The sequence below is a fragment of the Symphalangus syndactylus genome, chromosome 6 (genome assembly GCF_028878055.3).
Source record: "Symphalangus syndactylus isolate Jambi chromosome 6, NHGRI_mSymSyn1-v2.1_pri, whole genome shotgun sequence".
Lineage (NCBI taxonomy): Eukaryota > Metazoa > Chordata > Mammalia > Primates > Hylobatidae > Symphalangus > Symphalangus syndactylus.
The window spans coordinates 98,301,779-98,329,602 of record NC_072428.2 but is presented as its reverse complement, the minus strand read 5'-3'; the positions used below and the strand labels follow the sequence as shown (position 1 = coordinate 98,329,602).

Below are 27,824 nucleotides of genomic sequence, written 5' to 3'. Positions count from 1 at the left end.
GATGAAAAATGTAAATGCTGAACGTATTTATGACAAGGCTGTAAATCAGCACACTGAAAACAAGAACTAACTTTAGTCAAATGCTTAAGAGACTTAATGCCATTTGGTTTTTGGTTCAGTTTTGAAGAAAAAGCACAGACGAGGCATTAATTGAAAGAAATATGTTGCCAAAGAGGATGTAATGATGGACTTTTAATACCTTTTTGCCTGTCTCAGAATAGAAAGTGCCTATAGCACTTTATTCTTTAACTTAAGACTTTCACAGATTTGGTATCTGGATTGTTTTTAGGAATGCGTTATAGCAGTATAATGGCTAGTAGCATATTTTCTGGAGTCAGTCAGACACAGGTTGCTCAAACTCTTGGGCAAGTTTTTAATCTTCTCTGGGCATGGATTTATTTCTTTTTTTTTTTTTTTTTTTTTTTTTGAGACGGAGTCTCGCTCTGTCGCCCAGGCTGGAGTGCAGTGGCGCAATCTCGGCTCACTGCAAGCTCCGCCTCCCGGGTTCACGCCATTCTCCTGCCTCAGCCTCTCCGAGTAGCTGGGACTACAGGCGCCCGCCACCACGCCCGGCTAATTTTTTGTATTTTTTTAGTAGAGACGGGGTTTCACCGTGGTCTCGATCTCCTGACCTCGTGATCCACCCGCCTCGGCCTCCCAAAGTGCTGGGATTACAAGCGTGAGCCACCGCGCCCAGCCGGGCATGGATTTATTTCTGATGCCTACCTCAGAGAATTGTTGTAAAGATTAAGTGAGATGTGCCTTTAGCACAGTGCCTAGCCTATGGTAAGGGTCCAAAACTGTTAGCTGTCAGTGTTATTACCGTTGTCTTCATCTTCATCATCATGACTATGGTATGTATATGGAAAGAGGAAACTACCTAAACTGGTGCTATACTTGTGTGTGGCTATGATACAGCTCAAAACTTCTGTAACTAATGAGGCATGAGGGCCTATTGGGAAAAGGCTACCAGCCTTTGACTTGTATTTCAAATAAGATATTTTTGCTTCTCATTTTATTTCTTCTACATATGTCCATATTTTTTTTAACCTTCCTCTTCACACTTGATTTTTAGCATTTCCTTTTTCTCCCTAAACTTCGTATGGAGAAAAAGAGGCAATGAGGTGCTATTTTTGCGACATTAGCAGAACCTGGGATATGCGTAGTCATGTTTATTTCTGCATCCAGAGATCACACACACCTAATTCAACTGTGTAAAATATATTCGGGAGAAATTCAGTCAAATTAAAAGCATGATATAAGCATGCTTATGGAGTCAAAAGAAGAAAACGTTTTATCTTGATTATGGTCAAAAGAGAAAAAATAAAGGTCTTTTAAAAAAGAATTTGTACTAATTAAGCAAATCTGCATGGGCATGTCTGAATAGCCATTGATGCTGCACGTTTTCCCATAAGATTGATAACTTTAAAATAATACCCGAAATGCTAATTATTCTGTGGTTTCCTTAGAAATTTTGCATATTATGACTGATGGATAAGGGGTTTCACATTTATTAAACAGAATAGATGCAAACTGAAAGGATATGTATACACATAAGTGAGTACTTTCTTTTCGAACTGGTCACTTAGGCAAATAATGATTTCACTGACTGAGAGATATTCCAGTCTTTTGAATGGATCCTTAGCAATAACAAATATTGATTCTTTGAGGGTGGATTTGGTTTTTCAGAAATTTCCACTCGGAACCAACTCTTGTGAATGAGATGAATAACAAATCTAAGTAATATTTTGGGTGCAAATTGAGATGTTATATAAAACAATATGGCTGTTTTCCTGATCTGGAAAGGTTTCTTGTGTGGACCGTTTTCTTTTTTAACAGATTTCTAAAAAATATTGAAAATGGCAACAGCCTTGCAAGGACAGTTTAGCCTCTAAAAGCAGTTCCTTTGAAGAGAAAATACTCAATTAGATGTATACGTTCTGTTCTGTTTAAAACTCAGTTTTATATTTTTCTCATTGTACTTAATGTAAAATGTATTGTTATCAGTGAATACTTTAATTGGTTTAGGAATTTGTTTTTATTGAGAATATATAGTGAAAATAACTGTGAATGCAGTGTTCACCAGGGGTTGTTAGCATTTAATATTATCATTATTCAGATTTCTCTATTTGAATTTTTTAATGAATGAAGATTTTTCAAAGTTAATTATTTATATAATTCCTGATTAATAATTGACAGATCCTAATTTGGGGCCACATGTAAAATATACTAAAGCTCACATAATGTGGCAATTTTTTACTCTGAGAGACTGCAGCAGTTCCCATCTCCCCCTAACTTATTGCCACCAACACCGTTGATTTGTTTTCCAGCGATGGCAAGCCGGCAGGTGGATATTGCAACTCAGGGCTGGTTCATTGGTCTAATGTGTGCTGTCGCTCTCCTTATCTTAATTTTGCTGATTGTTTGCTTCATCAGAAGAAACAAGGGTGGTAAATATCCAGGTAAGAAAGAAAAATTAAAATTGCTTTATAATGCTACATAATAATCCATTAAACTAAAAAAATCATGGGGGTAATCATGTAGATTGTAATATTACGTCTTCCCAGAGCCATGAGTTTGGACTTTCTCTTCAAATGACTTTTGATCCCTTTTTATATAATGGCAACCTAAACATTGTCAACAATCATAAGGCATTTGGAGGAGTAAATCAATCTGTTCTCTGAAAACATTAGTGAGCCTACTTTCTTAGACTCCACATAAGTTATGGATGCTGAAGTAACACCTAAAACCAACTGGCAAGGAGAGAGTTGCAGGGAAGGTGCATGGAGCTTTTCAGAGGAAGTAATGCATGAACTAAGTCTTCATCTTGTGATGTGTAACATTGTTTTCCCTATAAGGTAATGGTTTATTCAACTTAGTGGGCCCATTAAATTTATATTTTCTTTACCTGACCATTTTCCCTTCAGTGACAAGAAAAAAAAATCTGTGAAAGAATAGGCTTACAAAAACAATTTGCAATCATTAATATAGTTAATAGATTGGTAAAATACAGGGAAATATTAGAAACTTAAAAATTATTTATTAGGTGAGAGACTAGTCAACTTTATGTGTTAAAAAATGTACATTCTATTGGGTTGCCTCAAAAATAACTAAAACACCAAAATATATGCATGGCCACAATATATATGGTTATACAACATCTACTTGTGTATAGAATTATTTTTCACTGCTGTTTATCTCAAAGAATGCTCTCATGGACTTTGAATAAGAAAGAACAGGATCAACAGATAATAATATCATTTTGGCATTTTTTAGTTAAAGAAAAGGAAGATGCCCATGCTGACCCTGAAATCCAGCCTATGAAGGAAGATGATGGGACATTTGGAGAATACAGGTGAGCCCCTGCTTCTCTGCTCTTCTTCTTCTCTGCCCACATGAACACAGTCCCGAGAATAGAACTCGGCCAGAATATGCTCTGTCTGACATCTCATATTTTCCTCAAATATAAGTTTAGGGATACTTCCATGTCTCAATGTTTACATGTCCCTCATGGTCAAATGTTTTCATTTTTCATTAAAACTAAATTTTGATTTTAGTCATAATTTTGGAGGTGGAATGTCTCCCACTTCGTTATCATATTTTCCACGGGCCCATACTGTATTGATCAATCTAGCAAAGCCAGTGTGCTACTATGAGCATTAAAACAACAAAAAAGACCCTCCAACGCCTGCATTGTAAAGAAAACTATACTTGTCATCTTCTAAACATGCTGTAATGAAACCAGTGGGAACACACTTTTTCGTCTAGAATTTGAAGCTAGTTTTCCTAAACAATACCCATACCCTTGCCCTTTAATCATGAAATGGTGACTAGATTGTTTTAGAAGCTGTTAATTATTAAGAAATGTCATAGCCCTCCAGGCAATGTGTTACTCACAGAACTTTGATAATACATTCTTGGCTTGACTCCATCCTTAAGGGAAAATGTTAATATAACCTATGTGCTAAATTTTTAAAAAATCTTCTCTTTAAACAAAGATAAATCTTTTCAAGAGAAGGAAAATATTTAGATTTGTTTAAAAACAGAAACAGGGCTGGGCGTGATGGCTCACGCCTGTAATCCCAGCACTTTGGGAGGCCGAGGTGGGCAGATCACGAGGTCAGGAGATCGAGACCATCCTGGCTAACACAGTGAAACCCCATCTCTACTAAAAATACAAAAAAAATTAGCCGGGCGTGGTGGCGGGCGCCTGTAGTCCCAGCTACTCGGGAGGCTGAGGCAGGAGAATGGCGTGAACCCGGGAGGCGGAGCTTGCAGTGAGCCGAGATTGTGCCATTGCACTCCAGCCTGGATGACAGAGTGAGACTCCATCTCAAAAAAAAAAAAAACCAGAAACAAAATATGTATTTATTTAAATAAAATGTGGGGATTCTGTTATTCTAAAAGTATACCTTTTTAAAGTACCTTTTGTACCTTGTTTTTTTCTTTTTAGAAGCCCTTTGCTTATATAAAATACCTTTTAAATATGCATTAAGCCCATTCTGAGACATTGTTGGCAAGATGAAGAGGCTTTTAGGTGAAATAAAATACTTTACTGTTGGGATTACCAGGCAACATTTGTAGAGAAGATATTTATGTTAAGTTTTACCTGTCTCTAGAGCTCATTTTTGGTTTTTCCATGTCACTATCATGTCAATATCACAGAATTTCATGTGACATGCTAAGGATGAAAAATGTAGAACTGATTGAGAAAAAGACATATATTTTCAATAAAATCATTTTCATATCAGTTTCCAGGCAGATACCTGTGTTTTTCCTTTATTATCTCAGCCCCTAAGTTTTTATATTCTGATCTCTTAAAGAGAGATAACTATGGTTTCAATAAGTTCTCAGAATTTCTGTATCTCATGGCACAGAAAAATGCGTAGTGAGGGTTGTCTTGATGTCAGAAGTTGGTTCTGGAGCTGAAGGTGTATGAAAACCTCATGCAGCGTCCACACCCAGTTCACCCAAGAGGGTTTTGTAACACATTAGAGCAGCCTACAGAAGCCTATAGCCTAGGGCATCTGGATGAGTAGAACTTCGCTGAAATAATTCACCCTTCTACATGTTTCTCCTATAAAGCAGGTAAGCTGACAATTACTAAATAACTTCTTATTTCTAAGAGTTCTTGTGGCTATAATTATCTACAGGATATGCATACCACTCCCTTATGTATTGTGATGAAGCAAAATCTTTAATGTGGCCTGAAAAAAAAATGTATTTGCATGAATTGGAAATAAACCATTGTCCTTCATACATTTCCACATGGTGATGGGTTCCTATTCTATATTATCATGCCTCAGTGAATCTGGCAATGTACTGCTCACCACGTGGGTCTCAAACATCAACTTGCTCTTACAGCAATGTGAAACCATGATTTGAGGTCATGTGACTTTCCCAGATAACTGCTGCCTACTCCATTAAAACTTGACTAAAATCAAGGTTGGTATTTGGGTGATGGTATACCAGAAGCCCAAACCCCACCACTATACAATGTATCCACGTAACAAACTTGCACATGTACCCCCTGGATCTATTTTAAAAAATGGAGGTTGAGTTTTATGAACTAGCTTGTTAGTTTTACTTTCAACTCAGCCATTGCCTGTGATTCATAGTTCTATGATTTCTGTTTTCTTCTATGAGCCATCTACTAACAACTTTAACAGAATTTTGTGTCTGGAGCAGTACGTGGCAAGTATTTGGTTACTGGCCTCATAATCACTGTGTTTACATCTATTTGGTCATATTTCTTTGTCTTAGTGTTAGTTTATATGTGCTGTGTTGGTAAAGTGTTTTCAAATAGCTGTCTTTAGGCCTTAGTTTCTCAGGAAAGAAAGACTTTTCATTTGGGCTTAGTGAGTGCAAACCCAATTGACACGAAGACAAAAACACTTATACACTTGTCATACATGTAATGACATAAATTTGGGAGGTGCCAAGGGAAATAAGGTTCTGATGGGTGTCTTCAACTTGAAACATAACTCAATGATGTAATTTTTTCAATGAAACTAAAAGTTCATAAGGACAATCCCACAAGCAAAATCACTTCCCCAAAATTCCAACCACATTTTTTACTTTGATTTACAAAGATAGGGCTTTGTCCTTTGATTTCCTGACACTACCTCAGAATTTTTTCCCTTTGGTTTATTTTCTATTTAAAGAAATCCAAAAAATGTTTATTATCTTAGAGGCTGTAATTAATGAAAACAGTTCTGTTTATTAACAGAATCTTTTATTTTTAATACATTTAAGTGTCATTCACTTCCTGAGATCACCAGGGTCCTGTCTCTGCTTTGCACTTTCTGGAAGTTTTGAGCTCTGTATTATTTATTGATTCTTATTCTCTTTCACTCCAAAAATAAATTATTATGCTGACCACACACACACAAAATTAGGACTATTGCCTAAGTGTAAATTAATTCCATTTCTGATTTGCTCATTCTCCAGTCTGATGATGAAACCGTTTCTACATGGCTAGCTCTGAGACCGATGATATTTCATAGTGCAAAGAGGGATAGAACCTCACTGGTGGCCAAATGTGATTATATGCTATAACCCTGTGCCCTTACTCTGACATCCACCCCCAAGCAGTTACCCTCTGTTGGAAGCCTGCAGCTTTCTTTGTTTCTTTAATTATACAGACAGTAGGATCTGCATCCTTACTAGCATATAGAAAAATCAGAGAAACAATGCAACCAACAGTGTAAGTATTTTTTTATTCTTTAGATCCATTTTCCTTAAAACCAGAATAAACCTAGGTCATAAACCATATGCCCATGTTACTTGAACTCGTAACTTACTACATAATTGGTGGCTGTTGCCACATGAATCTTGTCATTCATGTGAACATGGGCTTGTGGCAAGCATGCTAACCCATGCTCATAAGGCTTGAATGATGCCAAGATGTGTCACATTCGTTATATACATTAGAGTTATTTTGCTCTCAAATGTGAACTGGCTTGTGAGTAGAATAATAATGGACTTTTAGAGAGTGGGTAGGAAAGAGTATTTGAGTATTTGGGTCATGAATGTTACTTGAGCTGCAATGTGGTTTGGCCATGGGAGGGTGGTAACAACAGGAAAAGCAGACAGAATTATCACAGATTTACCTGCTGTTGCCGAATTTTACTCAGTAGGATTTAACAGATGTGCACACTTCTGAACAAAGTGCTGTTGAAAAACGATTTGAACTCCCTAAAAATTTATTATTAAGGAAAGAGAAAGGAAAGGATATATTTCAATGCTTTGTCTGCCATCATAAAACTAAGAGGGAATGAAATGTTTTATGTTAGAATTTTTTTTTAAAGTTTCTAAAATGCCCACTGTCTCCTCTATTATTTTACAGTGAACTCATTCTGCCAGTATTTATGAGTGCCTACTGTATGCCAGGCCTTGGGAATGTTCAAACCAATAGAATTTGGCCCACACAGGGAGTTTATAGCCTAGTGATGGATGCAGGGAAGTAAAAGAACAATGACCAGAGTGTGAAAAGTGCTATGAAAGAGATATAACTAAGGTACCAAGGGAACAGAAGCAGGAAGGTAAAGCCAGGTGGGCAGCATAGAAGAAGGGTGGTACAGGGAGTCCTCCCAGAGGAAGTCATGCAGTTTTAGCATTGTGATAGGAACATTTCTTTCCACTGCACAATGATCCTGATTCATGAATCTAAGTATCAAGAATATACTTGATATTGTATCAATACTTGTATACTGGATACTTTGTAGAGATATATATATATATATATTATATATAGCTATATATATGCCAGCACTGTGCATATGACTTATATAATATAAATTATATATATAAATATATAAATTATATATAATTATATAAATATAAATTATATATATTTATATAAATATAAATTATATATAAATATATAAATTATATATAATTTATATATTCTCCCTGATTTTATATATAATATATATTTTTTATTTTGAAATCCATTCAACCTTTGACATCCAAAACTAATAATTAATGTCTGATACACACCATCCTTAAACTTTCTCATTAAAATGTGAATGAATTTTTACCTGTTTTGTAAAGCTTTGAATACTACTGCTGCCTACTCCATTAAAACTTGATTAAAATCAAGTTCTGCTAAATATATATATATATATATATATATATATATATATATGACTTTTAAATCATCTTCTATGACTTCTTGATTCATCTCATTTGGGAAACTCTCCTTTCATAATTAAACGTGACATGGCAACTTCACTGAATACAATGTCAAAAAGTTTATTTACTATTTCATTACAAAATTCATCTTGGAATTGAAAAAGGCAAGCCCTCATACTGTGCTTCACATAGAGTTGTAACCACTCACTACACCTGGAAAATTCTGCGTGTGTGTTGCACAAGGTATTTCTTAGAAAAAAAAAATCTCTCTGAAGTAGGCACCTGGAGTGGAGAGAAGAGATGGGATAGGAGATGGACATGTATGCTTGTTGAACACAAACCCAGCACTGTGTGTATGACTTATATAATTTTTTCTCATTTAACCAGATTCTAATTATTGAAGTATGATATTATATCACACCACTTAATAAAGACTGGTCTTCAAAAGATCTCACTGCCTTGGAGTGGCTTTTCCTGGAAAGACTCTGTTGGAGGAGGGACAATCCCACTTCCTTCTCTTCTTTCAAGCACAGCCTGTGTTGCTGTTGATTCTCTCCTCCACCACAGCCGTTAAGCTGGTGTGAATGGATGTTTTGGGGGAGCCCCTTCTTGGCTGGTCATTAATCATAACTTATGATTTTGTATGTAAAAACCCACATGAATCAACAAGCAAATATTTTAATAAGAGAGTTTAGTAATGTTGCTCAACACAAAATTAACATAAAAGTCTTATATTTCTATATATCAGCAAACAATTGGAAAATAAGACTTTAAAACTTATTCTACTTATGATAGCATAAAAATATGATGTAGGAATAAAGCTAACAAAAAGATCTTCCACCAGTTTCAAGACCCTATATTCCATTCCATTGGTCAATCTGTCTATCTCTGCACCAAGACTTTACTGTCTTAATAATATAGGTTTTAATAAGTCTTGATATCTGCTAGGTCCAGTTCTCTAACTTTAGTTGTCTTCAAGAACCTTTTAAATATTCTTAGCCCTTTTCATTTATTTGTACATCATAGAATTAGCCTGCCAAGATCCACATAAAAACCTGCTGAGCTGTTACTGGAAATAAATTGCAGCTAAAGGGCAATATGGGGAAGGTTAACATATTTACTATATTTGAGTCTTCTATCCATGGATGTAGAACATTCCTCTGTTCATTCAGATCTTCTTTAATAACTCTGAAAGTTTTATTTTCTTCGGAGGTCTTACACATATTTTTGTTGAATTTGTCTTTATATACTTCATATTTATGGTCTCATAAATGGAATAATATTTTAAATTTTATTTCCTAATTGCAAGAACATAAGTAGAATTGACTTTTATGCTAATCTTGTATCAAGCAACATTATTAAAATCTCTTTATATTCTAACACTTACCTGTAGATTCTTCTGGATTTTTATATACATAATCATATCAGTTATGAATAATGATAGCTTTCTTTCATCTTTTTCTTTTTCTTATCAAGTTGCTTAGGACTTTTAATTCACTTTTGATTAGAAGTGGTGATGGCAGCCATCATTATTATTTCTGATTTCAAACAAAGTTTTCAGTGTTCACCGTTAAGGATGATGTTTACTTTAGGTTTCTTGTTGCTACCCTTAATCAAGTTAGTGAAGATACATTCTATTCCTAATGTTAGGAATAAAAATACATTCTATTCCAAATGTTTTTATCATGAATGGGTGTTGAGTTTTTTCATATACCTCTTTCTAAATTTACTGAGATTATCATATTTTTATTTTCTTCTGCTAAAATGATGAATTATATGAATTGATGTTTTAATGCTAAAATAAACGTGCATTCCTGGAATAAACCCAACCTGGATATGAAATATTATCTTTTTCATAGATTGCTAAATTTGGTTTGGTCATGGTTTGGGATTTTTTCATCTATGTTCATGAATGAGATTAGCCTGTAGTTTGACTTTCTTAAAGCATTCTTATTGGTGTTAGATATCAATGTTATACTTGCCTCATAAAATTATTAAAGGAGTGGTTCTCATGACATATTCAAACTTTAATATACTCAAAATGGAACCATTGATTTTCCTCTCCCAACATGCTCCACTCCATAATAACAGTACTTCCAAGCTTCCTGTTGCTCAAACCAAAAATCCTGGCACCATCTTTTTCTCTGTTATTCCATATCTAACCTATCAGAAAATCTTGTTAGCTCTACCTCCAAAATATGTTCATAATCTGAGCATTTTATACCACCTCCAGTGTTCCACTCTGGTCCAAGTCACAGTCAGCTCACTCCTGGATTATTGTAATATTCTCCCCTGACTCTCTAGAGCAGAGGTTGGTCAACTAAATATTTTAGACTTTACAGGCCACGCGGTCTCTGCTGCAACTCTGCAACTCTGCTATTGTAGCGCTAAAGCAGCCATAGACATTATGGGATAAATGGGCGTGGCCTAATTTTACTGTAGTTTACCAACCCCAGCCCTCTAAGGTAGGCTATTCTCAACACTGATGGCAGAGTAGTGCTTTTAAAATATAAGTCAGAGCATGTCACTTATTCTTTGAAAACCGTCCCAGGGCTTCCTATCTCACTCAGAGTTAAAGGCAGCATCAATGTCCCACAAGCCCTGATTTAGCCGTGCCACTCCCCTTACTTAACTCCTACTTTTCTACTTCTCTCTCTCTCTCTGTCTCTCTCTCTCCCTCCCCAGCCACACCAAGCTCCTTAGTGTTCCTAGAACATGCCAGGCTTGCCCTCACCTCAAGACATTTATGCTGCTTGTTACTCCTGCAGGAACTGCTCTCCCTCCAACAATTCACCTTGCTAACTCAACTCTTTTAAAGTTGTTGACCGGATATTACTGCTTGATGAGGTCTTCCTGGACATCTTATTTAATGCCAACTCTCCATCCCTTCTCCAACACCTTCTGTAGTCTTTACTCAGCTCTATACTTTGCATAGTGCTAATCCTCTTCTGACATAATATATATACGTAATTTTTTTATTATGTTGATTGTTAATTGTATTTTCTTCCACTAGAAATAAAGCCAGTGAGGTGAGGGTTTTAGTCTATTTTGTTTGCTCCTATATTCCCAGTGCCGAGAACAATCTGTCTTAGAGTAAGCACTCAGTAAACATTTATTGGATGAAGGCATGGGTGGATAGATGGCTAGACCAAAGAAATGCCACAGATGACAAATTTCCAGTAGTGTATTCCTTGGGACGCTAGTTCTACAAAGCAGAATAAGACTAGTCATTGGAATCCAGGTGACAAATTCTGCCTGTTAGTTATTGAACTCTTCAGCTGAATTAACTGTCACACTGAAACATGAACTGTATTTCACAGAAAGTATTTAATAATTAAACCCCAGAGATGTTGTGTTGGCTATTTTCATAACAGGTTAGACACTCAATGCTGTGTCCTCTGAAGTGCTTGCAAACACAGACCACCCCAAGATGATACCTCTCCGGTTGTTTATTAGCAGTGGTGAAAATATAGTTTATTCAGTTTGCAACAAGAAATTGTGTATTACTGAAACAGGTTATTTTCAGTGGCATATGCTAGTGTCATATTATGCTAGCATTATTTCCCAGTCTTGAGATTTTCTTCTTGGAGAAAAATTGAAATCCCTAGTAAAAGTTACTGTCAAAAGAGCCAGGATACTTGTGCATCTTGAAATATTTGTATCTTGGCTTGAAAAAAAAAAGTCACTGTCTGAAACAGAGGGAGCAGTAAAGTCTTAGCACAAATTGCTAGATTAAATACTGCAGCCAGTGATACCTTTTGTATGTTAAGGCTTTTTCATTTTTACTGATACTGTATATGTTTCCTATTTTGCCTTGCATTTTTGTTCTTTGAAAGAAAACAAAATGTTGGATCCTGTCATTGCCTTTTTCTACTTTTTTCCCAAATGTTACCTATTAAAAAATAGGTCAATATGCATAACTAGTTATTTGACCATATGGGTGAACATTCAAAAACATAATGATTACTCTTCGACTTCCAGAAATTGTGCTTACGGGTTCAACAGAGAAATAAGCAAAAATTATAATAATGGAATCTTGTAAAGTCATATTAAAGTACTCTCCTCAGATTCCCATCCAGCATGGTCAGGCTGCATAACACACATGGAGGAAGGGAGCTGGGGGGTTAACATGAGTGTAGGAAGCATTTGCTATTACATGTTTGGAATCATTCACATTCTTTAGAATATATTGACATGCCATTCATAGTACAAATGTAGAGCTTTTAAGTTAAAGTACGTCTCTTTCCAGATTAATAAATCTTTACTCATTAACTAAAATTTTTACCAAAAACATACTGTGTACTATCAGTATAAGGATTTTGCTTTTCTTCTTAGGCTGTTTTCATTTGTTTCTTCTGCATCCTTTTAATGGGATTTGTAGGTCTCTTGAAAGGTAAGGTTGAAGTTTACAGTCTGGCCTGCATTGATAACAAAATTATTTGAAATGCAGGATTTTGCTTCTCCTTCTGGCTCAGAAAAAAAAAAAATCCATATTTCACACTTAACCAAAATCATGCTCCATTCACAACCAAGGAATCAGAGATATTTTGCAGTTTAACATACTAACTTCTTTACTTGCCATAAGCTTTTGCCTTTTTGAATTCAAAATAGTGATGATTTTTCTACTTTTCTGAATTCTTTCTTATTTAATGCTTGTGATTATTTCTGGATTCCTTTCAACTCAGGAATCAGAATTTGTCATTGAAATTAACATACACAATTGGGAGCCATCCACTCTACTGAAGACTTCATGATTCAACCATTTCTGCTCCTGATTTCCATTCCAACTCATCCTCGTCATTGGAGTCAACCTGACAATTAGATTTGGCCAGAGAAGCCCAGGACTCCAAATGCTTTCTCATAATTTGCATGCATGGTCTTTAAAAACAGAAAATGTTACCTAAATGCCAATCTTGACAAAAATGTTTTCTTTCTTCCAGTGACGCAGAAGACCACAAGCCTTTGAAAAAAGGAAGTCGAACTCCTTCAGACAGGACTGTGAAAAAAGAAGATAGTGATGACAGCCTAGTTGACTATGGAGACGGGGTTAATGGCCAGTTCAATGAGGATGGCTCCTTTATTGGACAATACAGTGGTAAGAAAGAGAAAGAGCCGGCTGAAGGAAACGAAAGCTCAGAGGCACCTTCTCCTGTCAATGCCATGAATTCCTTTGTTTAATTTTTAAGCTCTTTGCCAATATTCCATTTCTCTAGAATGTTTATCCTAAGCACTCGTTTGTCAGCCCTCTCATACTATGAACATATGGGTAGAGAGTATATTTTCTGCTGTATGTTAATATTATGAGAATAGTTACAGCAAAAACATAACTCAGTCAAATGATATGTTAATGTGAACTGGAATGCAAAGTGCATACTTTTTCGTTCAAAATGGGTATTCTTGATTTCCTCAGAACTGATAAAAAATAATGCAACATCACCAACAGATCCTGTTATTTCCTCTGCAGGACACAGTTCAATATGATGCATGAAAAATGCTCCACATTTAAAGGACATACCCGTGTATGTTATGAAAACATGGTTTGATACTTTGTTTATACTATCCTCAGCTGAACCCCTAGATATGAATTCCGTTTTCATTGTCAAGAGTGTTACTGTAGTATTCTCTAGAACTTCAATGTCTTTGTGGACATTGTTGTGAAATTGGTGACTATGTATAGCTGTCGTTAGTCTTTCTGGGAGACTGTTAGGAACAGTATGTACAGTATATACTTGCTAAATGAGTTCATTATGACAGTCGCATTGCTGATGCTTACTGAGAACTGTTACCTACTCTTGGCTCCTGTTACTCCGTAGGCTTCTTAATCTTCCAGGCATTACAGCAGCACAGTGTTCTACTTTTTACATCATTTCTATGTTCGGTTGTTTTTAGGCATAAACAATGTGTATTGCAGTGCATTTTGGTATTTGTGCCATACTGAAAGAATGAAAAACAAATCATCCAAATTAAATTTCAAACATTATTCCAGAGAACACAGGGCAAGACACATACAGTGCCTTCAGACATTAAGCATTCCATAACATCCTGCATTCTGTATCAGCTGAGTCATAGATTACTGTCATTGTCTAAAAGTAACTTTTAAAAAGCAGAGTTCATGAAAACTGCAATGCTGGGAAAAGAAGGAAACATGAAAATAAAACTAAGAGGACAGTTTATTTGAAATAGCATTTCCCCATAAGCATAAAAAGAAAAGCTTTGTCACCAACTGAAGCACATGATGATTTTGTGGTCCTTTATGGTTTCTATTACATTCAGTAAGAAAGATGTCAACATGCTAGAAAATTAATTTTAAAAACTAAGTTATTCCAACACTAAAAGCATACAACAGCATGCCAACAGTAATATATTATTCTCCAAGACTTTACCTATGTAAGTGTTCAAAACTCTGCAGCATTAAACAACGTGTATGCAAATTGCTATGGACACATTTCAGAATCTAAGAAATCAGGCAAGTGCTTAAAAAGGCCAACGGTCCAAGGGATTACATCTGCAGTTTAAAAAGTAAATATATATTCTATCGTATTCATAAACAATATCTATCAAATGGGTTACCTCCAAATATGAAAATCTATAACAACCTGTGGTTGAAGGAATGCTCAGTTTCATTTGCCAATAAATTGGTTTCTCATAACTTGCATCAAGTTTAATTTTAAGTAAAGCTTTTTATATGTAGATATTTTGTTGAATTTGTAAATACACTTAAAATGTAGATGCTATATGCTTATAGGTGTTACATACAAATAAACATGCAATGTTTATGTTGTACTGTATAAGAAGTAAGCTAATTAATGCAGTGAATGGGATTGGAAAGCATCTACTTAAATATCTATTGGGTTCCCCCCTCCCCCGCATTTTTTGCTGTGAAACTGAAATAGTGAACTTTTCTACATATTGACAGCAGATTTTTCGATGAAATCTTCAGAGCTTTGCCTATGGGGCACAGTAGGCCTAGTAACCTGGCATGTTTGATATATGTAGGTAAAGCATAATTTAAAGTAATCCCAGGTAAAGATGGCCCTAAATACTTTCATGTCTCTATATTCATTTTTCACAGATCCACCTGTCTATTGAAAATATAAAAAGACAAAACATGTTTGCCTTGGCATCAGAGAGCACAAAGATTAAAAGTTACTTTAAATTTGCCAATATTTTGGGAGAACAATAAAAATACATTTTTTCCTCTTCCATACTGGTAGATGCAAAATTTATCTGTGCATGAAAGGGTCACTTCTGTAATAGTGCAACAGATTTTGTATTAAAAATTAAATGTGGTTTTAAAAGTTCCTCTCTCTTTTGTAATTTATGTTCCCAATCAAGTGTGAATGTCCAAGTAATGGTGTATGTAATGGTACAGGCAAATGTGACTGGATTTCCCTCAAAAAAGTAACTATTAAACCTTCTTGATCTCTTTGTGATTTTTAACTTTTTCAAACATATATTGCCTAATGTTTTAAAATGGTGAAAAATTTTATTTTTACTTTCAAAAGGCTGTTCTATGCAGAGAAAATTAAAACAAAATATAAAACAAATCTAATAGGACATATATCAAAAACATTTGAATGAAAAACAGGACTAGATATTCCCAGCTTTTTGAGAAAGGTTCAAGAAATCAGGCGGTGTCTCCTTTCCCAAAGCCTGGTTCCTGGTGCCTGCCTGGGCCTGGCCTCCCGAATCACAGGCGACTGACTTAGATTTCTTAACTCTCCTGTCTGAAGAGGGACACTACAGGTATCGAATGTATGTCATCCTCTCCATTCTCTCCACCCTCATTCTTCTAATCTTCTCAAACCCTTCGGCAAACAGCCAAGCCGTGGCGTGTTCCCATATTCCACCAGCTGCCCCTTATTCCCCAGCCCCCTGGTCCCAGCATCACACCTACAAGACCTCCTGCTGGCTCAGAGCTGCCCTCCTCCATGGTGATTTGCATCACATGTTATATAAGTGAACCTTAAAGTGCTATGTAGAGCTTGGTGTTTCCACCTGGAGGGCATGTCTGTCACTCACTTCAGAACAGTACATCAGGGCCTCTCCTCCCCTCTACAACGTGCGCCAAATTCACAATCCATAGCTTTGTCCTCATCATCAGTCCTGGGGCTCTTTAGCAAAAAGGAGCTGGAGAAATGCAATCTTGACCCCAAGAAGCATTGGTCCATTGATGGTGTGAACTTTCTTGTTCAGATGGCTTACAACAGGCCTGGTTTACCTCTAATGGCTGATTTTGTTTGGTTTTGAGACAGAGTCTCACTCTGTCACCCAGGCTGGAGAGCAGAGGCACTCACTACAGCCTCTGCCTCGTGGGTTGGTTCAAGCGATTCTTGTGCCTCAGCCTCCCAAGTAGCTGAGATTACAGGTGTGTGCTACCACGCCCGGCTAATTTTTGTATTTTTAGTAGAGACAGGTGTTTTGCCATGTTGGCCAGGCTGGTCTCAAACTCTTGACCTCAAGTGACCTACCTGCCTCGGCCTCCCAAAGTGCTGGGATTACAGGCATGAGCCACCGCGCCCAGCAATTTTGGAAAAGGCTTATGGAGGCAAGGGAAAAGAATATGAAGAATTCTTACCCAAATTAAGCAAAACCCTCTTGCTCAGGAGATTTTCCTACAGATTACCACCAGAGGGCTCCCCTGCTCTATACAGTGCAAGAGAAACCTGCTTGTAGGAAAAAGTTGCTTCTGGACACAGTGCAAACCAGTTTTGATAATCAGCTTGTGATCTGATCATGTAAAAAATGATTGCCTGCTGCAACAGGGGAAAATGGGATTTGCAGCTTTCTCTGACAAGTCCACAGCTTCCAGGGAGCAAGCACGTGTCCCTGTGAGCCTTGTTAACCTTCTTCCTCTTAATGATTGTGGCTGTGGAGGTTCAGTAGGGGGAGAGGAAGGAGGAGTGTGCCTCCTGGGTCCTACTAAGCATCCCTATCACTGCTGCAAGTCGGTAGGGGTGAGGAGAGGCATGTCCTTAAAATGGCATCTCCCTCTTCTCCAGAGTATGCTATTTTATCTGCCAATGGCTTGATGTTTTGTGATGGTATGGCACCCCCCAAAAAGCACAGTTTAAGCACAGACAGCTCTTTTCACTAAAAAAAAAAAAAAAAAAAAAAAAAAAAAGGGGGGGGGGAGAGAATACTGAGTATTTACACTAAATAAATAAATAGTTCCTAGGTGGAGGTGGAAAATTCACTGGACTGGAAAGAGATGGGGATTTGTCACAGCAACATAACCCCAATTACTTCAGGAAACCCCCAAACCTGCAAAATTAACCTGTGCTCGCATCTGTGCTTGCTTACAGAAAGGAAGGCCGGATGCCAGTAACCACGAAGTAGCTCAGCAGTACTGCCCCGACCTGAATTCTTGCTTCATTACCATGCTAAGACCTCCGCCCAGGGACCAGAAATGTACCTTGCTAGGCACAAAAAGTGCCAAGTACAAAAGACAAGACTGTGCACACTGTAGCGCCTCCTGGAAGAACCCACCTTTTTTCAGGAATCCCGCCCCAGTCTCCACCTACTTGCCCTAAGAGCTCTTAACATCCCCCTTTACCCGCCCCCCCTCCTCCCCCGCCTCCCCGCTGCAAGAAGGTGCTTTCAGTATGAGCTTCCCTTCTCCATTTCTTTATTGACAAAGTTTCTGCTCTGCTTTACCAAGCTTGGTTTGGTTCTATTGGCCGAAACGGCACCAGGCAGGAAAATGACCCATTAGTGTCAACCAACCTCCCTGGAGGGTGGGAACAGATTCAGATTCCAGCTCTGCCATCAACTAGCTGTGTGACAGTATATAAATGAACCCACTAATCTCCCACCTCTCCAAGCCTCTGCTTTTTCAACTTGAAAATGACAGATAGCAGATGTTTTCAAAGGTATCTTTCTGCTTACATCTTATGGTTCTTAATAACAAACCCACACACACAAAAAAAATCTGAGCACCTTCTAGACCGAAGTATTTTGCTAATTGGGGAAGATACAAGATGAGCAAAACCAGATGTGGTTCCTGTTCTTATGTAGGCTGGAGGCTGGTGTGAGCAGACAGACATTGTCAAATAATCACCGAAGTGAATGTGTAATTCCAAACCAAGGTAAGAGCTATAAAGGGAAGGCACACCATTCCATGAGAGCAAATGATGGCAGAGCCCAGCCTGGTAAGGCGTCCTTGAAGAAGTGTGAGCTGAGAGCTGGGACAAGTTGGAACCGAGGAGGAGGAGGCAGGACACAGTTGCTGCACAGAAAGGCCAGTGTGCCTGGAGCAGATGCAAGGCCAGACCATGCTGGGGCTTGAGGACAAACTTTTGCATTTATTCAAGGAGCAGTAGCAACTGGGAAGTCATTGGAGGGGGCTTAAGTCAAGGGCTGTATGATCCAATTTGTGTTTGTGGGGGTTGGGGGTTTATGAGATTTTGTGTGGGGAATGGATTGGAAGGGAGTCAGGGAGGAAGCTAAGAGGCCTTTGGGAAGCTAAGCAGTAGTTTAGACAAGAGATGATAGAGACTGGATCTGGTCATAGCGCTGGAGGTGGAGAGAAGTGAGAGAATTCTAAGAATATTTAGGAAGCAAAACTGATGGGAACAGTGGGTTGGATATGGAGAGTTGAGGGAAAGAGAGGTTATCAAGGATGGTGTTTAGATTTCTGACTTGCCTAACCAGACATGAGGTTCACTCAGGTGTGAATGTCGGAAAAGAACTAGATTTGGGGGCACATTATAATTTCAGAATAATAAAAGAGGAGTATGAAAACCTGAGACATTCAAGTGGAAATAACTAATAGGAATTGGATATTTGAGCTTACAGCTCCAAAGAAACTTCTAAGATGACGAGTAGCAATTTAAACCATGAGGCACGGATGAGATTGCCTAGGAAAAGAGCATAGGCAAGAAGGCTGAGGACTACAACTTACTCAGAAACTTCCAAATATAATGGACAGGAAGAGAAAGACAGACCTCTAAAGGAGACTAGTAAACAGGAGCCCGAAGTCAGGAAGAAATAAAGAGAATGCGTTGTCCTGGAAGCCAGTGAAAGAGACCATTTCAAGACCAGAGAATGGTTGATAATGTCACATTATACTGAAAAATCAAGCAAAATGAGGACTGAAAACTACTTCTTGGATTTGAAGACATAAAGGTCATCTAAGACCTTAGTAAAAGCAACCACCTGGAGTATGGTTCAGATAGGAATGAGATGAAGAGTGAGTAGGTGGCGAAATGGGGACAAATTCTGCCATTACTCATATGGGCAAACCATCAGTCCTAGGTACAGTTCCTTGACATCTCTCCCTCCATGATCATGTAGTTTATACATCTCATTCTGCCCACAGCCTCTCCACTGCCCCTCCGATTTCCATCAACCCTTCACCTTACCCTTTTTCTCCATCCCTCCAGCACAGATGTTATAGTCCATATGTGAAACACTCCTGCTTTACATTAAAGTCCTTTGGCCTTCTGTCTTTTCTAAATACCCATGGAGAAATTGTGGGACACAGGAGCAAGTCTACTGTCTGCTTTCTCCTGCCCACCCCTAGGAGCTGAGAAGATCAGTGTCGCTACAGTTTTATAAATATCTTAAAATGGTTCAACTCTCAACACTGCCTACCTGCTATTTTTCTCAGGGAAACTTACATTCTCACACTCAACAATGACTATGTCAAATCTTCTTCACTCTTCTCAAGGATTCAACCCCGCCCTCTCTCCCCACTTACTCTCACAAATCACTTTTCTTTTTTTTTTTTTGAGACAGATTGTTACTCTGTCACCCAGGCGGGAGTGTAGTGGTGTGATCTCAGCTCACTGCAACTTCCACCTTCCAGGTTCAAGTGATTCTCCTGCCTCAGCCTCCCAAGTAGCTGGGATTACAGGTGTCCACCATCATGCCTGGCTAGGCATGTAGCCACAGTAGAGACGGGGTTTCCCCATGTTGGCCAGGCTGGGTCTTGAACTCCTGACCTCGGGTGATCCACCCGCCTTGGCATCCCAAAGTGCTGAGATTATAGGTGTGAGCCACTGTGCCCAGCCTCACAAATCACTTACTACAAAATGACCTTACATCATAATTCACTGAAAAGGGGGGAGGGAAGCATAGATGGGAATTTCCTCATCTTCCTGCTAGCAAACCAAAATGTTTGCCTCAATATTTTCTCATTCTCTACCTCTACCTCCTGTTAAGACAGAGGAGCCATCCTTCCTCCTGATGAGTGCCAGTCCCTCTACCTGAGCTGGCATCTCTCTCCTCTTTGGTGGGTTCTTACCCATCAGTTATTTCTTCTCCTGTTTAACTGGAGTGTCTGTTGACATTCACGCCATTCAAGTCTCTCCCATATAAAACAAATGGACCACTGAAACCTTTGATTCCCCACCCCACTTACCCGCTTCAGTTATCATCCTCTCTCTTCCACTTCATGGCTGAAATAATACTGGAAAAAGTATATGAAGATAATCACAAAAGTTACTGTTTGCCAGACAGTACATCCTTTGTTCCTTCTATAGCATAAAAATTTTCCAGTCTCACTCAGTGTGTCCTACGGACACTGTCTGTCTTCAGCTGTAACTATTTAGCTCATTATCTCGGTGAATGACTTGACAAACTTTTTTTTTCCACATAAGAGCTTCTCAGCCTGCACACTGAAATCACCTGGGGAGTTTTAAAATCCTAATACCTGCCCACCCACCCTCACATCATCCTTATTGTAATTGTCTGAGACGTGGCTTGGACACCACGACTTATTAAAGCTCCCCGGATTATTCTAATATGCAGCCAAGATTGAAACCAGTGTAAAGAAACAACTTGTTCCCACCCTATTGTGTGAAAGTATTTAACGAACAGTATTTTGAATACGTTTCTTCCCACAGCCCATGTTTGATCTCAAATTCTTTCATATTCCTCTCATAGAAAACATATCTAGAGTAAATAGGCCCCTCATACATTGCTGGTAGGAATATAACAGTTTGGTGATTTCTTAAAATGTTACATAAAAGTTTACCATATGACCTAGCAAGCAATTCTACCCCTAGGTATATGCCCAAGAAAAATGAAAACACATGTCCACACATAGACTTGTACAGGAATGTTCAGAGAAGCATTGATCCTAATTGCCCAAAAAAAAGTCCATCAACAGCTGAATGGATAAACAAAATGTGGCATAGCCACACAACTAAATGGCATATCTATACAAGTAAATGGAACACTATTCCGCAATTTTTTGAAAAGCACTAACACATGCCAAAATGTGGAGGACCGTCGAAAACATTATGCTGAACTAAAGAAGCCACCACACACAAAAACCCACAAATTGCATGATTCCATTTCCTTAAAATGTTCAGAAAATGCAAACTTCTAAAGACAATGGAGAACAGTGATTGAGACTGGGAATGAGAACAAGGATTAACTGTGAGTTGGCATGCGGCATCTTACTGGAGTGATGGAAATGTTCTAAAACTGGATTGTGTTGATAACCGCACAGAATGGTAAATTTACTAAAAATCATTAAATTTCATACTTGAAGCAAGTGAATGTATAATATGTAAGGTACACCTCCACAAAGCTGTTAGAAGAAACCATCACTAGGCTTACGTTTGTCTGAGAAGTGAATAGGCTATGCATAAATTAGGCTTATGATGCCTACGCCATATTGTGGGGCACATCCCCTCCCAGCCCTTGTTTCTTCAGTGAAACACCACAAGAGCAGTGAAGCCTTAGCTGTTAGGTAGCACCAGCTTAGTATCGTGTGCCATCCTGTTTCTCTTTCTTATCCCCCCACCCCCGAGTTTTTACTACCTGTCTTAATCCTTCCTGGTACCACCCTCATTTTTGCTCTCCAGGTCTTAAACAGCATCCCTGTATCCTAGCTTTCAAGGGGCAAGGGATTCCTCTGAGGTCCCTTTTATGAGGGGACTAATATCATTCATAATCATTTCCCAAAGGTCCTACCTCCTAATACCATCACAGTGGGGGTTAGGATTTAATATATGAATTTGGAAGGACTGAAATATTCAGTCTATAGTAGTGCCCAATCTCAGTAAATGGCACCACTTTGGCTCATGGCAAAACACGCAGGAGTCATCTTTTAAGCTCCCCACCCCTCCCCAACAAGTCCATTGGTCAATTCTAGAAGTCTATTTCCAAAATATATGTTGAACACATCACATTCTTTATCTCCAGCCTCCCACCTGTATGCCTGCTTCTCTTGCCCTCCTGTAAGCCATACTTCACACAACACAACAGGGTTGGCAGTGCTTTTCTTTAAAAAACCAGATAGGCCGGGCACAGTAGCTCATGTCTTTAATTCCAGCACTTTGGGAGGCCGAGGCAGGAAGATTGCTTGAGCCCAGAAGTTTCAGACCAGCCTGGGCAACAATGTGAGACCCCCATCTCTACAAAAAAATTAAAAAGTTAGCCAGGTGTGATGGCTGGGACTTGTGGTCCCGGCTGCTTAGCAGGATCACTTCAGCCCAGGAAGTCAAGGCTACAGTGATCACTATTCATGTCATTGCACTCCAGCCTGGGTGACAGAGCAAGACCCTGTCTCAAAAAATAATAATGATAATAATAAATTAGACAGTAAATAACTTAGGCTTTGCAGGCCATTTGTTCTGTGTTGCAACTGCTAGCTCTGTCATTGTACAGCAAAAGCAGCCCTAGAGAATACTTAAATGAATGGGTGTAACTATGACTAGCCAGATTTACCCATGGGCCATAGTTTGCTAATCTCTGCAAAAGAGAGATTATATAACTCCCTGTCTAAGATACTTCAAAGACTTCCTACTCCACTTAGAAGAAAATCCAAATTTCTGACCAGAGCCCATTGCTCCCTTCCTCCTTCCCACTCCGCTCTAGCCACATTGGCTCCCTTTCTTTTCTTCACACAAAAACTGTGGCCTTTCCCACCCAGAGGCTTTGCATTTGCTGTTCTGTCTACCTGGTGGTTCTTCCTCCAGGTTTCTGATGGTTCACTCCTCATTCTCCAGGCTGCAGTAGAATAATGCCTCCCGTCACATCTTGTCTACAAAGAGCTCCCCTCCTCTATTACTCTTTCTCACATACATGTCATGCTTTGTTTTCCTTATAGCAGTTATCATAGCCTGAAATTTGCTTTTGTATTTATTTATTCACTCACTGAGTGTCTGCATTCCCAAACTAGAGCTCTAAGAAGGCAGGGGACTGACTTGTGTCCACCACCGTATCCCTCCCTCCTAGAAACAAATCCCTAAGACTTGTGTATTCTCTTCTTCTTTTGAGGACACTTGCTGAGTGCCTCATATGTACCAGACACTGTGTAGGCTCACAGTTGATAATCAATAAATATTACTGGAATGAATTAAGGAGAGAATGCAACCATTCCCAGATTCTTTTTATATAATCTCACTGGGGTATGCATGCAACCATTTTTCCACAAACTTCAGCATTTTTAAAGCAATTCCTTTAACAAAAACTTCCCCAGACCACCAAGGCAAATGAGATGTCTTTCCCTTAGTACCTGCTTTTGTCGCCCCTGTTTGTGGTTTCCCCTTCAGACCTGTTCTTTTCTACTTTCTCTGGGGGAAAAAATGATCTCTGTCCCTTAAAAAGAAAAGACACTATTTTATACAATACCATCGGATACTATGAATGAAAATATAGGCATGCAGCAGCTTTGCACAAAAACACTGTGACCAAATGCTTTTTCAGAGTAAAGCATTGCTGCATTGAGTGGAGATATAGAGATATCAGAATAAGCAATGAAAATAAATGTAGCAGCAACTGGCATCTTGATGCATTCAATGAACAACTGACTTAGGATAAGAAACAGGGAGGGCATGATATGTGGAGAGACCACATCATCTTTGGAGGGGAGGAGACTCTAAAGAGGGCGACTCTGGTAACTGAGGTAGTATGAGAAGCCCATTTCATCTGCAGTGAACCACAGGAACTCTCACTGGGCAGGTGCATCGGGGACCTGCGAGAAGACCCCACTCATCTCCACTGCTGTGGGGAAAGGCCAGAGCACTGGCTGATGCCACCACAGTCCAAAAAGGCAGAAGTAGGGGAAGAAGCATTCTTCTCAATCTTAATGTAATTAAAATGCCCAAGGTAAAATCTGAAATGAAAGAAAATTTCAAGTGTAAACATGACCTTGAAATCTGTATGGACTGGATATTTGTGTCACCCTCCACCCCAAATTCATATGTTGAAGCCCCAACTCCCAGTGTGACTGTGTTTACAGATGGGGTCTTTATGGAGGTAACTAAGGCTAAATGAAATTATAAGTGAGGTCCTGATCTGATAGGAGTAGTGTCTTTATAATAAGAGACAACACAGAGCTTGTTCTCTCTTTCTCTCTCTCTCTCTCTCTCTCATTCTCTCTCTCTCTGTCTCTCCGCCATGTGAGGACAGAGAGAAGGTGGTCATCTGCAAACCAGAAAGGGAATCCTTGCCAGGAATTGAGTTGGCTGGCACCTTGCTCTGGAATATGGAGCCTCCAGAACTGTAAGAAAATAAACTTCTGTTGTTTCAGCCACCCAGTCTGTGGTATTGTTAAGACAGTCCAAGCTGACTAAGACATAATCCTGTGCAAATTATTTTACATTCTTTCACATCCTGTCCCCCAAATACAAACAATCCTTGTGTTTTCCTACTTTATTTGTGTTTCCAGCATTTAATCCTCTTCATTTAGCAAGGAATTTCTGGATTAAAATGAGGAGGAAGAAGAAGATAACCCAACCTCACTGCCCATTGAATTCCAAGTATTATACAAGGCAATGTGTACATCATTCCCATCTAATATTCTCACCAATCCTGTGAGGTGGCGTCGCTTTTATTTCCAAAGATTACGCAGCTGTAGAAGAGATCTAGTCTATGAACTCAAGTGTGTCTGACTCCAAAATACAAGCTCTTTCTCTCTTTAAATTATTTCTCCTTAAATCTAAACTAAGTGAAAGTCTGATATCCAAAATGAGAGTAGAGTAGGCCTATAAGTCTGTCCAGTTGTAAAAGACTAATACTTAAAAATGAAAAACAAGCCTATTGTTTTTAAAGGCCAGGAGCCCCCTAGTCCAAAAGCTATGAAAAGGAAAGACATGGCTGTTTCTGGGTATGCAGGTTTGGAGCTGACTACCTAGGCTTGGACCCCCTTTTATAGAAGAGCAGAGACCCACAGCTTTCTCTTTTTGGATTTTTGCATCCAGAACATGACATGAGGGCAGCCAGCTTTCAAGAATCATCTAAGCTCTGATGGTCGTGAGGCTGCCAGATGCTTCAGAAGGCACAGCCAAGGCTTCCTTGACTTTCCCTCTTCTTATAGGTTGCTTCATAAAGTCCCCTAAACCTTGTTGGGACTGGTTAGAGGTTGTCAGGGTTGTGTCATGATAATTATTTTCCATAGAGATGGGAAGGACACAGTAAGAATATGAAAGTCATGCCTAACTGCTTAACCAGCTGTATTCAGGAGAGCTTGCTCATGGGTAGACAATGACTAGGGATCTCAGCTCTCTACTGCGTTTAGCCAAGCTCAGTCTTACTTCCATAGCACGTGGACAAAGGAAGAAGAGAGGGCAAATATAGAGGTCTAGATTTACTCCTCTGCATCTAGTTACTCCAAAAAAAAGCAAATCCTTCCATTAGGCAATTTTTTACATCTTTAGGCCCATAGCTAATGTCACGGATTTCAAGAGAGATGGAAGAATGAAAACAATGATCTCTGCACTTCAGGCACCTTCCTTTCAGAGCATCTGGAGGACTAGGTGACTTCATACCCAACAATTAGAGATCTAGGACCAAGCCCTGTGGTGGTCTATAGACTATAATTACAAAGACAGATGCCACTGTGGGCTGAAATAGAGGAATCCTAGAAGAGGACCCTGGAAAATGAATGAAATTTGGAAAGGAAATAGATGGGAAGAGGGTAGAGCGGACAGAATAATGCCCCCCACCAAGATGTGCATAGCCTAATTAATCCCTGGAACCTGTGAATATATGACATGGCAATAATGACTTTAAAATGTGATTAAGAATATAGAGACAGGGATACCCTGGATAATCCTAGTGGGCACAATAAAGTCACAGTGGTCCCCGTAAAAGGAAGGCAGGAGAATCTACCTTAGTAACAAGAGATGTGACAATGGAAGCAAGAGGTTTGTGTGACACAAGGAAGGATCCACAAAAGCTTCTGGAAGCTGAAAAAGGCAAGGGAATGGATTCTTCCCTCAGAGCCTCCAGAAGGAACCAGACCTGCCAACCATTGGCTTTAGCTTAGTGAGACTGATTCCAAACTTCTGACCTTCTTAACCGTAAGATAATAAATTTGTGTTGTTTTCAGCCACCAAATTTGCGGTAATTTTGTTACAGCAGCAAGAGGGAACTAATACAAGAGGAAACATTTAGTTTGGAAAAGAAGAAAGTTCAACAAACTCAAATGGCAATGGCTTCTAAGTGATAACAAACCCCCAATCCCAGTATTGGGGTTAGGAAGAAGAAAGATGGATGCAAGGGCTTCCATAACAAAGTACCATGAACTGAGTGGTTTAAATGATAGAACTTTCCCAGGCGTGGTGGCTCACGCCTGTAATCCCAGCACTTTGGGAGGCTGAGGCAGGTGGATCACCTGAGATCAGGAGTTTGAGAGCAACCTGGCCAATGTGGCAAAACCCTGTATTTACTAAAAATACAAAAAAAATTAGCTGGGCCTGGTGGCGCACACTAGTAGTCCCAGCTACTTGAGAGGCTGAGGCAGAAGAATTGCTTGAACCCGGGTGGTGGAGGTTACAGTGAGTCGAGATCATGCCACTGCACTCCAGCCTGGGCAACAGAGAAAGACTGTCTCAATAAAAAAAAAAAAAAAAAAAAAAAGAATTTTATCTTCTCACAGTTCTGGAGGCTAGAAGTCCAAGATCAAGGTGCCAGCAGGGCCATGCTTCCTCTGAAGGCGCCGGGAAAAGAGCTGTTCCAGGCCTCTCTCCTAGCTTCTGGTTCCTGAGCTTGTGGCAGCAGAACTCCAGTCTTCACATGACGTTTTTCTTATGTGCACGTCTCTGTATTTCCAAATTTCCCTTTTTGTATGTGACAGGGGATACCAGTCATATTGGATTAGGGGCCCACCCTACTCCAGTATGACCTCATCTTAACTTTAATTACATCTACAATGACCCCATTCTTAAATAAGTTCACACTCTGAGGTACTAGGAATTAGGACTTCCACACATGAATTCAGAGGGAGGGGTACAGTACACAATTCAACCCGTAACATGTGGGAAATGGAAATGTGATCTTATCAATGCCAATACCTCCTGTAGCTTCTATAATATGCCAGATGTGGGAGGGTTGCAAAGGAAACAGAAAGAAGGTCACTGCCTTTGAGGAACTGACATTTGTGCTTAGGCCTATGGTAGGTGGAGGAGGTATAAGACTCCACATGATTTCAGGTCTGGGACCACGGAATTCCTAGGTCATCCAAGTGATGACAAATCCTGTAGCAGGACAAGGTGGAGAAGCACACCTGAAGACTGAGGAAGAGAATCAACAGATTCAGAAAAGAACTGATGCCAGTTTGGGGAGCACTTATAATCGTACGATGCTTAGTTCTGTAAGAGTGCTTAGAGTTTTCTGAAAATCTTGTTCCTAATCATATTTTCATTCTCTAAGCTACTTTAATCACCTAAATCCTGTACTGATTACTGAATGTGACATGACTCCTTGGCTTTCCTCACCAATGATACCTT

General features: G+C 39.0%; 1 protein-coding gene across 44 annotated transcripts in view; it reads left to right on the top strand.

Annotated features, from left to right (window-relative positions):
• NRCAM (neuronal cell adhesion molecule) overlaps positions 1–15,576 on the top strand; it is a 320,948-nt gene extending 305,372 nt beyond the window's left edge. For 43 of the 44 annotated variants that reach the window (XM_055283686.1, XM_055283664.1, XM_055283662.1 and 40 more), the window contains 3 exons: positions 2,331–2,462; positions 3,277–3,355; positions 13,077–15,576. In XM_055283686.1, the coding sequence (XP_055139661.1) occupies positions 2,331–2,462; positions 3,277–3,355; positions 13,077–13,314 (449 nt within the window). In that variant the 3' untranslated portion in view covers positions 13,315–15,576. Of the gene's footprint in view, positions 1–2,330; positions 2,463–3,276; positions 3,356–12,517; positions 12,530–13,076 lie in introns of all 44 variants that reach the window. The other variant, XM_055283681.2, reaches the window with a different exon arrangement.
• Positions 15,577–27,824: the final 12,248 nt, after the last annotated feature.